Source organism: Episyrphus balteatus, chromosome 1, assembly GCF_945859705.1.
Source record: "Episyrphus balteatus chromosome 1, idEpiBalt1.1, whole genome shotgun sequence".
NCBI lineage: Eukaryota > Metazoa > Arthropoda > Insecta > Diptera > Syrphidae > Episyrphus > Episyrphus balteatus.
In genome coordinates, this window is record NC_079134.1 from 48,283,363 (window position 1) to 48,297,152 (window position 13,790).

Sequence of the window (13,790 nt, forward strand, 5' to 3'; positions counted from 1 at the left end):
GGTTTTTCGATAAAGAAATTTCTAAAGTAACTTCTAACCTTGGCAACAACTTTACGTTTTATTATTATTTTAAAGCCATGATTTCGAAAATATTTCCTTCTTTAGAAAATGGACTCTTAAGACTAAAAAGCTACAAATTTAAAGAAAAAAAAACACAAGAATTAATTTGCTGTAAGTTCAAAACTTCCAGAGTACGACTGTTTAAGTTGTAAGAATACCGTTAATTTAAAAAAGGATGGATTTCCGTTGGTTAGAATTCAACAAATGAGGATCGCTTCAACTAAACGTTTTATAGTGATTTTATTCCAATGACAACAATATTCTAATAATTTCTTTAACTTTGTTGTTATTTGTTTTAAGGCATATCAATAATAAGCCTTTGGAGAATTTGCTAATTTAACGTGGCGAACATGTTTAAAATTTGACGCAATGTGTAGCAAAAATACAAAAAAATTTAAACCCTCGGACGTTACTTGCATAAAAACTTGTGTTAAACATTTTTTAAAATATTCGACTGTCATTTACGTTACAATGTTTAAAAATGCAATGAAAAATTCTCAAAGTCCTCAATCAGGCGACACTAATTTTTGCTTTTATTGCCCTTCATAAATCAAATTTGAGAAATTTGACAGCAAGATGTATTCAAGAAAAGATTGACAACAATGACTGTTCCCAACGGCTTATTAATTCGAGTCTTATAATTTAGTTTAATTAGGAATAAAATATTCATATTAAATATGGGAGATTTTAATATTTTATCAACAAATACCTGAAAATTAAAAAAAAAGCTCATTCCTCGACACAGTCTCCTTTCAGCTCTCTTCATTTCATACCAATACCAGCTTTTTTTTCAATATACTTTTTTTTAAATATACCTTTTTTCAAAACTCTCAAAACATGTTTCTTGGATTACCTCATTATTTGATCCAAATCTCTTTCCACCAAGCCTTTTATCCATAATGTGAAAATAAGAAATATTGGGAGGAAGCTAAATTCTCAATGCGTGTAATTTTGTCATTGCAACTGCAAACTTGTGAGCTATTGCGTTGTCCTGGCGAAAGAAAATTTTTTATTTCGCAAAATGAGTTTGTTTTTGATTAAAATTAGCATCAAATCGCTTTAACAAGTCCGCCTAGTATGCATCGGTAATTGTTTTACCTTTCTCCAGGTAATAGATGTGAACAACATCTCGAGCATCCCAATAACCACATCTTGGCTCTCTTTGGCTTCGATTCTCCTGAAGAAGTCCACTTCTTTGACTGTTTCTTGGTCTGTGATAAGTGATGATGAATCCAGGATTAAAACCACTGATTTAGCTTTAGTTACTAAAATATTTATGGTTGCACTTTGAAGTTGTCGTTATTTCATTCGAACATTAAGAATAAGTTTTAGTCGAGATGCGTCTTCCGTTAATCAAGCTTTTAAATAAGTCAAGGATATCACTACCTGGAAACCATAACAGTCAAAATTCAGTTTTTTTTGTATTCATCTACATAATGGATGACTATTAAATAATTAAAAATATAACGGTACACAGAGCTTCTCTAAATCAAACTAAACCATTATCACTGCTATTGGCGAGTGATAAAACTCTATTTTGTATAGAAATCAAAGCTTGGTCAATTCGTCTACAACAGTGAACGACCATGTCGCAAGTGATTTAATGAAAGATGCCCTGTATCCACTTCTATTTTTAATTATTCAATACTATAACTTTACTGGTAAAAATTTAAATACTAAACTTTTAGTAATGTTGACCAAAAACCACTACTATCCCATTCCTATCTCTTCAAATACACAATAATTAACTAAAAACAAAAAAAAAATAACAGTAAACAAGCCATATTTTTAGCACCTTTAAGGAAATTCACTACGAGTTTATATTTATATATAATGTAGATGCTTTTCTAGAAAAAATTACTTTTACTTTGATCTTAAAATTGCCATTTCAAAACTAAAGATAGGTATCATTCATTGAAACGTTTTTTAGAGCCAAAAATAATTGGTACCCCAAAGATCTTTCTCACAACGTTTAAGCAAAATCTTATATGAGCCAAATATTTCTATCATACTGATTCATACCAATGAAGTAGAAAAGAATGCAATTAAAATCGAAACAAAAATTTAAACGAAAACATCAGTACACAATTCCTAGTTTCAATCAAGTGGGAGACAAATTAGAAACGTAAATAATCGAGTAGTGTAATACTGTAGTTACCATTTAAAAAACCCAGTTAACATAATTTAAATTTTTTTTCATGGTGCCAGTTTTATAAAAATTCCTACAACCGTCCTTAAAATTGAAATTAAACTTCTTGTGTGAATAGTATTCTATCTAAGACTACGAATATAAACAAATATTTGAAATACTTTCACAGGTAAAGACTAAACACAACACGCTGCAAATTATCAATTATTGTGTTACCTGTGGTCATTATTAAAAACACAAAAAAAAAATAATTTTCTTAAATAGCAACCTTTTTTGATTCATTTCTAGTTTATAGTTCGTAATTTTTGTTTATGTAATCATCATCTTAATACCTCATCCTTTTATAAAACTAATTAAATCTATAGATTTTTATTCTTGATCAATAATACAAATGTATACAAAATATTAAAAAAAAAAAAGAAAGGGTAAACAATCTACACAGTTTGACTGCCTCTGAATGATACCATCCACAAATGGTTCAAGTCCTCAATATATAGCTGCCAATACACAAACCATTGGCATACTTAACGATACTTTGTTCGTTAATTAAATGCACAAACCACTTAGGGGTTAGTATATGTTTCAACCTACCAAGTTTGAGTTTGTATATTTAACTAGAAACTGGCAGATGGCGCTGATCGGAAATAAATTCAAATTTAAATTAATACTGGATTTTTCTTTGCTTGGTAGTTGATGAACTTTTTTGTTAAAAGAACTTTATTTGATAAGAAAGCAATCAAATCATAGTTTGATGATAAACATTGTTATAAGTTTCCTTCCATCCTGAATTGCTTTGACGTTATAGAAGTCACAAAAATGTTTCTATGTTTCATTGATGGCAACACAACATAACAACGTTTTGAAGATAAAATATTGAGTCTGCTTAATGCAAGTAATTAGAAAAAGACAGAAAACGCAGCTGAAATCGTTCCCAATGGGAGGCAAGAATATTGTTTGTGGAAGTGAACCCATTGGAATGCGTTTTAAGTAAGCTATGTAAAACTCGTAAATTGGCCAATGTTGGCTTTGACTTTTCTTCTGGCAAATATCGATAACATTGACTTCGGCGTACGATAGAGAGTTCATTCGAATTCTGATCGGCTAGTCCTAATTGGACCCAGCTTCAATGTTGACTGTTTTCTATTCATTCTAAAAACGATCTGGAATTAAAAAAGCTGTTTTGATTAGTATATTTGGAAATCTTTTACTGTAAAATGCTTTTTCTATGTCGAAAAAACATCCGACAGTCATTAGTTGCACTTTTAAAGAGGCGGCGACATCGTCTTTTTTAGGAATGGGTAGAGTGGAGTTTATCATGGAATCCAATCTTCATATCTGTCTTGATGTTTTGCTGCAGAATGATTTTACCTATTTTTGTATAAGATCCTCAGTTATCTTGCTTATGTAACACGGAAGTGAAAGGGACCTGTTTCCGAAGTGGTCTTTGTTGGCTTCCTTCCTTTGTAGGACAGATTTTTTCTTCATTTGTTGGGAAAGTAAAGCTAGGATTAGACGGTCATAAAAATCGGTGAACGCATTGACTCTCTGACGCAAAAATAACGTCAAAATCTTGGCCAAGTGTGTCATGTCGTTGACAAGTACTATAACACACGCGCTAACACAATTTTGGGTTTTAATAAATGTTTTTGGTGATGTGAGAGAGTCACTGCTTTGACTCTTAATGAATAATGCAGTCTTTTCAGAATGAAGTTCAAGATCTCCCGTTCAATCCATTATTTTAAGGGCAGCTTTATAGAATTTCCTTTACCATCGGAGTGGTGAGGCCGAAATTGTGTAAGAGGTCTGTGTGAAAATTGTTGTCGCTGAATTACATTATATTTCTAGTGAATGCTTGGATGAGTTGCACTGAAGTGATGACTTCTATTTAAAGTAGGTACCTACGCTCACTTCGAAAAAACTTAGGTATTATAACAGCATTTATAGTTCCAACAAAATTAGCAGAGCTTTGACAAAATTTAAATTTTGCCTTAACCATGCATATCGTCGTTGAAACCAGAAAAGTGTGTAACTCCAAATTTTCTGAAAATTAGATTTGAATGCCTATGTTAGCCAAAGCTGATATCTACCGTTCCTTAAACTGGGAATCCCCTTAAAGTTAATAGTTTTTATTTTATTAGCAAATTAGAAATGCCTTTAAAACGATGAGGTTTTTATGCTCTCCTATAAAATTTTCTAAAATGAAGTTAAACACTTTTCTGTGTGTTTGTTTTCCATTCGAAATCTATTTACTCCCGTTTTCGAACGGGTCTACAATCCGACAAATGTATGCCCTTCTCGATTCGCGTAGCAATTTGCTACCGGAAAACAATATTCTCCAACAAAATAGTGGAATGCAAATCAGAACAACCATTTTCAATCCGTACGGATTTCAATCCTCGCACCTGGGTGAATTTTAGTTTACAGTAGAACTACAGTACAATCGTGTGTTCTCTCCGAAAAAAATTAAACAAATATTTTGAGATTCAGAAATTTGTTTTGGTTTTGCAAATAGTTTTTTTCATTAAAACAGGTAAAGAATTTACAAGAAGATTAACTTCATTCTACTTTCAAGTACGGATTCTTATCATTCGTTCTTCATGATTTGTCGTTACATGAAATATTTTTTTAAATTTTGTTCTGGTGCAAAATCATAAATCAGAATAAAGAGCTACAGGCACGTTATCTTCATTATTAACGTTAGAATCCTCATAGTTAAAAATGTACAGTCTTGACCTAAACTATAAAAAAATAGCTATTCACTCGTACTGAAATAAAAAAAAAACTTCCAGAATAACGATTTTACATAAATTATGAAGATTAAATCAGAGTTCAAGTTTTCATATTCCACAATATACATATCTAAAATCAAAACAAAAAGCGTGTTACATCCATTGAAAAACCAATTTTCTATCAAAAAGTGAAAACAATTTTTTTTGTAACGAAATTGAAAGGAGAAACTTAAAAGATAATCTCAAATTACCATACCTCCATCACAAAAAACACAACACTGTATTAGCAGAAAAACAAAAAGGAGGAAGCTTAAAACTAAGCGCCAATATACGAGAGAGACAAAACAAAAAAAAAAAAAAAAAAATCGGTATGTAGATACATTAACAATGAACAATAACCCAATGTATCTATATCTTTGGAAACTATCTTTCACGCTGAATACTTTGCAACGGGCCATTACATCGGACCACACGTTCACCTAATTTTCCATGGAAAAACTCCACAGGCAAAATTGTTTCCTAAAAAAAATAAGAAAAATAAAAAAAAACAGCTATCACTATGGAACCGTAAAAGCATCATCCGTTTGTCCGTTCATCGAAAAGATGTGACCAACTCTACCAAAGAGTATACTTATATATTCGAGTATATTCGTTTTCGTATATGGTGAACATATTCCGAGGCCACAATTTTTACCCACTGCACTACTGCAAATGCAACTGGAAAAAGTTAAAACCTTGCAGCAATCTTTATGAATAGACAACTCGATTTGTTTGCCAAATTATTGCATGTGCTCGCTCGCAAAAGCGCAAAGCGACTTATTTTTATGCGAAATAGTTTTGGAGTACAGTGGTACAGAGTGTATGATACAGTCGACATAAATTACAACAATAAATTAACATAAGTATAAAATCATTTAGAATCATGAAAAATGTTCTGGACTGGACAGAACTACAGTCATCCTTACTTTGATTATGGCTGTGTTCCAAAATTCGAAGTTATAATATGCAAAGGGTTATTTTAGTACCCACGCCACGACATAATAGTTCGTTTTGGGAAAAAGTGCCTTAGGTCCTTCAACCAAAATGACAATTTGCTTTTCAACTTTTCTAACGCTTTTCGTGTTGTTAAGGGTTATGCTCTATTGAAATATCATACAGAAAATGTCTCTTCCTGAGATGTTTCTCTAATTAGAAGAGGATTCATGGATAAAGTTTTTTAGAAGCCTCAAGGTTACAGCAGACTGAAAGAGTATTGATTCGGAATAGGGTCAACGATGCTTATAAGTGAAGTTCAAGGTTGTCAAATATAACGAAGGATTATGGAATACAATGTAAAAACATGGCTTTGCTAGTTACAACCTCAATTGTAAACATTTCATAGACTTATGCAATCCTAGCAGTCTCTAATTGGTGTTAACATGGTTATACAGCAAGTGTGTTTCATAAGTAACACATTTCTTACCAAATTTTAACTCATCTCGATTTAAGAACCGATGTTTAAGAAGTGCTGTTCTCGATATAAAAACAATATAAGACCTTCGAAGACTTATCGGGTTAGTATACCGCCTCCAGTGGCAATGCCAGGGGTCTATTTCTAGAACCATCACGAAAGAAGTACAGAGGTTGTGATAGTCATTCTATTCCTTATACTGGCTCACACATCCACAGCACAAAGAGAGATATAGTGCAATAAGGTGTCTTTTATAATTCGTCAAGCTTTTCCACAAATCAGTCCTAGTCCCGAATTACTTGATTGGTCAGGTGAAGTTTCTTTAACGACAATAGTAAATACTTCACCTGTGGGATGGTATGGCTTTCTAGGCAAATTGGCTAAATTGGGTAGTATTTTTAAAAAATAAGTATGCTGGCTAAATCCGGTTCTTCTTTTAAACAAATGCCATGTTGTAGCAGGATGCTCTGTCGGTTAAGAAGTCGTGGGGTCTTTCCGATTGAAAACTCTGACACCAAAGTATATTTTTAAAAACGTATTTTATTTAACAATCGAAGTTTTAACAATAATATGGAACTACGAGTACTTCTATTGAATGATATTACTATGGTGTTCCTTCCCTTTGCTATTATGCGGTTTGTGTTCCGCACTTATTAAGGATAAGAAGCGATAAGTGTTACCTCTGTAGTATCTTGACTCTTTCCTGGTCAAATCGAAAGTCTAATTTTAGCTCTCCTTTTATAGCAAGAAAACATTGAAAATTTAATAAGTAATAAGGAGGCTTTGAAATTTAGAAAAAAAAATAATAATATAGTCAAAGGCGACATTGATTTCAAACTATGGAATGCTTTTTCAACATCAAGGAAGCATGTTAGGGTGACTTGATGGTGACTGAGGGCCGAGGTGATGTCTTCACGAAATTAAAAAGCAAATGTTTTTCACAATTGCCGAACTGCATATCATTTTCTGGGTCATCATCAGTAAATCCATCCGTATCCGAGGCTAGTCGTCGTTCCAAAACAACATTCTTTTCATGGCCGGCCAGTTACTCCGACGACGGCAACTCCCAGGTCCTTGAATAACTCCAAGAACTGGAGGCCGGTCCTCATTGCTCTGAGGTCTGGTTGAGCTCCCAACTGGAACTGCAGGCGCCACCGTTTTACTACAGTCCCTGCGGAAGCCTGTTTAGGGCAGAGCTAGGCATTCTTTTTGCACAACAGATTTCCATGACTTGAAGTAAGAAATTATTTCGACTATCTCTTCTCGATTCTCAGGTTCAGATGTTTTTCAAGGCATCTTTGAATTTTATGTTGCTGTGTTTTTGAATGGAGTTGAGCGCATATTTGTTGGATGTGTTCACCTTTCGCTGGTGAATCCTTTTAAAACGGATTACAGTCGATGACTGTAAAGATTTTGAATATATTCTGAAAAAGTTTTTAACATACTATCCAACCATATGTGAGATCGGTTGTTATAATATTCAAATATGCCCAAAATTTTAATTGAATTTTAAAAGTTTTGTAATTAGGTTTATTTTTAAGTCATTGAGATATATTAAGTCATTAGAACTTGGAATGGAATCGACTAACGCTTTAGACGATTCCACACCTGACTTTTTTTATTTTATATTGGGCTCTGAAACTAAGGGAAAAGACGGAAGAAGTTTTGGAAGTAAAAACCGAGTAACATTTTGCTAATCGATTTTGATACTGATTCCGGCTTAGTGTAAGGATACATGTTTTGAAGTTTCAAGAATATTCAGAAGTCAGATAGTCAGTTGAAGATAAGAATAGAAGAATTGAGATTACATTATTCCGTTACATAATTTTTAATATTCAATCGTTTTTTGAGAAGCATTTCAACATCTTGGAAAAGAATTAATGAATTCAAAGTCTATATTTCCAGAACTTTGAAACAACGAATTACAAAAAGTCTATAAACTAAAAATAAAAAAAAAAAAGTAAAAATCTTATACAAATTTTTAAAATATTTAAGCCACTGTGTACCATTCTCGCGTCGTCCGTCGTCACACTGCAAACTAAAACCCTCATCGCTATCATAATCATCAATATTATTTAACCTGTATCCATCAGATACACCATTTGAATTAACGAGGCTACTACCGGCAGCAGCAACTACTACAGCAAACGCAACAACCAAATTGCACTCACGGCTCTTTGTTGTTTTGTTTCTATTTTCTACTGGATGAACATATCGGTGGTAATGGTGAGTAGGACACTCCGTTTACCTACATTTTCGCGCGCGTGCATTTATTATGACGATTGCTTGCATGCACGCCTGTTTTTTTTTTTTTTTCTTCTTATTTTGGTTGTACGACGACTTTTTATACACGTTTTTTTTTTACTTTTTGGTAAATATAAAAAAAAAAGAAAAAAAAAATACAAAAACTTTCCCGGAAATAAAGAATTTAATGCAATGTGCAGAAAGATAATGTAGTTTGTATTATGTGAACAATGGACACATAGCAGCAAAAGTCTTATGAACTAAAATTGTGTTATTAAACATTGTTATCATACAAGGTTTTTACTATAGACTGTAATACTGTAATAATTATTAAGCCGTGAATTATTTCTTACTTTTAAATAAACAAAACATTTTATTGTTTTGTACAAAATTGAATTGACTCTCTGAAAATAACTTAACAGACAAAATCGTCTGCATTCTTTCCTGGTTTAGATGAGTGATTCTCCAGGTTTTAGGCTTTTGAACAATTTCCTCTATTTAGTATAATAACTGAATAACTTATCTAATGGCTTTGTTTATATTTAGAAATAGAAAAATCAACCTTAATATTTTCCAAGATTATTATATAAACAAATGTCATTACCGTGGCATGTCTCGAACCAAAATTTCCAACTACATATTTTATTAAGCGCTATTTTAGTGTAGGAAAACGAAGAAGCTGGCAGAAAACATTCGAAGATAACTTAACGCCACTTGGCAATAGCTGCTGGAAGCTAAAGTGCATCTCCGGAAACCTTTAAAATCAGATTGGCTTTTTAGCGATCTTGTGAACAAATTAAGCTTTACTTTGCAAAAACGCATCTTATGTCATTTCCATGGAAGTAGATTATTAATTCTCGTTATAGAATTATAACATCTCGACTCGAGATTCAGAACCTAACAGCTAATCCGAAGCAAGCAGCTCGACAGACTTTTGAAAGATTGTACCTTTGCTTTTGGCGTAAGAGTTCTGTATTATTATTACAAGGATGATATAAGATAAGTCGCATGACAGCGTGTCGCCTTGTCTAAAACTTTTTTTGAGATCAAAGGTATCGGTGAGGTCGACCTGACGGAGCATCGTGCATTCTCCATCGTTATCCTGCACAGAAGGACGAGCTTCGCAGGGATACTCTTAACAGATCTATACAGCTCGTCTTTCTAAATATTGTCATACAAGCCTTTAAACCAAAGTTTTTTTTCAAGATCTGCCGTAGTATAAATATGTATTTGGTCGATGGGACGATGGTTAACTTTCCTGGTCAACAGCCAAACTGATAAGGACCGATCAGATTTTTTTTAGGGCTTCAGATGTTCACATATTACATTAGAGATGATCTTATAGGACATATTGAGGACACTTATTCCTCTGTAATTGGCGCAGTTTAGAGGATCTCTTTTCTTTTGTACCTTATTACTGGAAAAGTATCGAATGCTCGAAAGAGGGCACGTTTCTAAGACTAGTTTGAAGTATAATGGATTGATGGTCACTCATCAGTGCGAAATAAGTTCGTAATATGATTTCTGAGTCATGCTTGAGTTGGTTTTGACTTATTAGCTGGAGCGGAGAATAGTTCAAAAGTCGAATGCTTGTTTTCGAATAATATTGTGTTGGGAAACTTCAAAAACTTCCTGAAAATATTCATTTAAAAAACTTAGTTGAGATTTTTACATCTTTTTTGCAAAAATGGAGCTTATCGTGGGCGACAACCACCCCAACCATTACAAAAACTGAGTTGTGTCACGTTAAATTCTTGGAATGAGTTTAAATGAAAATGATGACAAAGTATGTACTCAAAAAATTGTTTGTTTCTTCAATGGTGAAAACATTTTCATGAGTAAAAAAGATTGGTATATAAAATGATTTTTCGGGTATTGGCGAGTGATTTATGCTTAAGTTTTTCTGTAAGCTTCTGGTGTTGGTGAGTGCACGACTGATGTCATCATTGAGCGAATTTTGACGAATTCCATTCTGTGTTCGATGATCAGATTCGGTCAGATCAACTATTCGATCAGTGTTATCAATTAACAGTACAGTTCGGTGTTAATAATTAAGAGTATGGTTGGGCATTGTCAATATTGGGATCTGAGTATAGGTTGCGCCAGATTTTCGAAAAATGACAAATAAAATTAAACTGGGAATAGGAATAACAAAGCAGACTCATTTGGAGCAAAGATAACCTCGAAAAAATTAAAGTTTGGTATGGTTTGGCTAGTCAAGATGAAATTCCAAGTGAGCATTCTGGAAAAGTGATTAAAAGTGTGATGAATAGTTTAAAACTCTGCACCGAAAAATTAAGTTTACAAAGTATCTTGACTATGTGCAGTGCAGTACTCAATGCAATTTTCGAGCTTTTCTGTGAAAATCGTTATGAGTTTCTGTTTCTTGATGAATAATGAATAGATACATCTTTAATATTGCATAGAAGTTATTTTGCAAGCAGAAGTCTATTTTGAAAAGCTTATCAAATACTAACAAAAAAAAAAAATGGGAAAATGTTGGAAAGTTTGAAGAAGTTTAAGTATTATTGATGAATTAACAACAACCAGCAGCTTGATTGAATTATCAAAAAAGGGAACTCATCGAAAGGTCTCTATGATAATTCAATGTTTCCAAAGAGTTTGAAATGTACTGCCTAATCCATATTGAACCAGGGATCTGTTTCATAGTTTACTACATCAACTAAATCAGCTACATGAACTACATCAGCGGTCTCAAAAATCAATATTTGAGGTGCATTGCTGGGTATATTCTGAGTGCCTTGCTGAGTTTTTAACCTTTTTGAGCAGATACATTGATGATTGTTGACGATAATGAAACTTCAGATCCTGAAAGTGAAAGTTTTTTATTCACGAAAGCCGAACTGCATGCTGGAGCTTACTCTTCCATAAGTTTATTTATGTTGTCAAGACGACGGGAATCGGATCGTTTCAAAATTTAATTTTTTGTTTGACAAATTTTAAACACGGCCGCGATGTCAACTGTGTACGTAAGCCAGTTTTATATCTGACTAAACAAGGAGCAGCCGCCAGAAGTGTCTTTCTTTTGTGCTGGGCTTATTTCTACATGAAGTTCCTTGTCGTGATATAGTTTTGAGCTATGAAAAGTGAATTGGCAAAACTACATAAAGTATCTCTTGTCATCAAAAAATCTGTTTCGTCTTAAAAGTCAGGGCTTAGTATAAAATTTTAGGTCCTCGACTAACATACACAGAAATATTTTAAAGTGCAACTCATTAGGCCTTGATTATTCTTCAGCATAATGCCAATTTATGTCATAGTTATTTATTTTGTATATATTCAAGTGCATATTAAATCCTTTATAGGGAATTCTATCTTTATCAAATGACCTTTTAGTAAACATAGCACATACTCTTATTTTGATAGTAATTGACATTAGGTTGCAAAATTAAATACGTACAATGGAAATGTGGTATATACCCACTTCTGTGAATCCAATCGCGTGTCTACTCAAAACTGTTTCATTGCATCATGTCGATTTTCTAGGAATTAAAATTGCATTGGTATAATTTTCCGAAACCATCATCGGTAGGATTTTCCACAATTCACGCCAAGGTCATAGCAATTTCCCTCATTCACCTTTGAAAAAATCATAAATAATTCATGGCCTACATTACGTCAGAATCAGTTATAAGCTTTTAGTTCAAATTCTTTTTTATTATTATTTTAATTTGTTTTACCTTCAAAACCTGCTGCTAAATTTATTTTTACAACTATTCTATTCATTTCTCTCTGTTATCGTTCTATTTTTTTATTCCATTAGTAGTGCTTCCAGCTTAGCCCTTGCACTTGCAAATAGAAGAAAACGCAATTCAAGCATCCCACAGCTACCCATCCTAGCACCCATCTATAATTTTAATGAGTCCACAGTTTCTCTAAGCAACATTACCGAAGCTGACGATCTAACTGGAACGCGTCGAAATCTCTTCACAAATATTGCACTAGGTGACGAAAGATACATGTTGCCAAATCGAGGCTTCCCGAGCGATGATGATGATGTGGCAATTGATTCAATTGATGATGTTGAAAACCACGGAATGCGTTCGCTGCCAATACTTATTGGCGGTGGCGGCAGCGGGTCTAATGATAGAGGTGGAATATTCAGTAGACAATCGAGTAATTGTGTGATGGCTCGCAGTGCGAGTCCAACTACCTTCCAGTATTCGCCATTTTATTATGGTTCTCCAACTTCTTGCGAATCATTGCCGCAGCAAATTTCAATGAGTTATGACCCATCGCCATCACATGGATGTGCATCGACTCGGCTATACGTTCCGACCTTAATGTCTCATGGTCATCACGGTGCTATCAGTGCTGGCGATAATAATCGCTTGATAAGAGTCATTGATGGTTGCGGACGACGCGGAATCGATGAACATACTTCAGCAGCAACAGCAGTGGCATTAGCAGCAGGAGGCGGCAGTGCATCTGTCCTAAACAGGTCAGGTTTTTTGCCTGTTGTTGTTGTTGTTGTTGACGTTAATTCATACAAATATTTTTGTTTTTTTTTTATCTAAAAATATTTATACTATGTTTTTAAAAATTTATTCTTCATCATTTTGTATTTGCATTTGAAATCATCATTGCTCGAAAATACACAACATACTCGTATTTCAATCAAATCATTTTGAAAATTTTCTCATTTCTTTTTGTCTTGATGATAATAAATAATAATTCAGAAGAAATATATAGGTGCACGGAAGTTTGTTTCCTTAATAATACCTCATAATTTCGTTCGTTCCACTAATCTTAGATTAGAATATTTCGTTTTGTTTATAAATATTTAAATAAGTATAGTGTTGTTTTTTATAGTGGTTTTCTTTAATAATAATCTATTATAAATATTCTTCTAGTTTCGTACTAACTCTGTTTTTGTTTGAAGTTAGAAGAGATTTGATTGGCTAATATTGTACATATTTACTTTAGATTAATTGTACAGGTGGGTCAATATAATAAATTGTATTATTTTTTGGGTTAAAAAATAAATCGTTAGATTAAGAAAATATGTACCTATTAAATAAAATCTTCGAATGTGTCACACGTACCTACGAGAATTTAATCTAACACTCCCAGTCTTAGATTGTTCCATTTCTAGGAATAAATTAATGCACATGTTGCTAGTTTTTATATATGTACA

The 13,790-nt window shown here is 33.1% G+C and overlaps 1 protein-coding gene across 9 annotated transcripts in view; it reads left to right on the top strand.

The window, feature by feature from the left end:
- LOC129905136 (protein bunched, class 2/F/G isoform) overlaps nucleotides 1-13,790 on the top strand; it is a 232,052-nt gene that overhangs the window by 35,972 nt on the left and 182,290 nt on the right. For 6 of the 9 annotated variants that reach the window (XM_055980536.1, XM_055980534.1, XM_055980535.1 and 3 more), the window contains exon 3: nucleotides 12,417-13,094. The exons of 2 other annotated variants lie outside the window; for them this stretch is intronic. In XM_055980536.1, coding sequence (XP_055836511.1) covers nucleotides 12,417-13,094 — 678 coding nt within the window. The remainder of the gene's footprint in view (nucleotides 1-12,416; nucleotides 13,095-13,790) is intronic. One more of the 9 variants, XM_055980532.1, reaches the window with a different exon arrangement.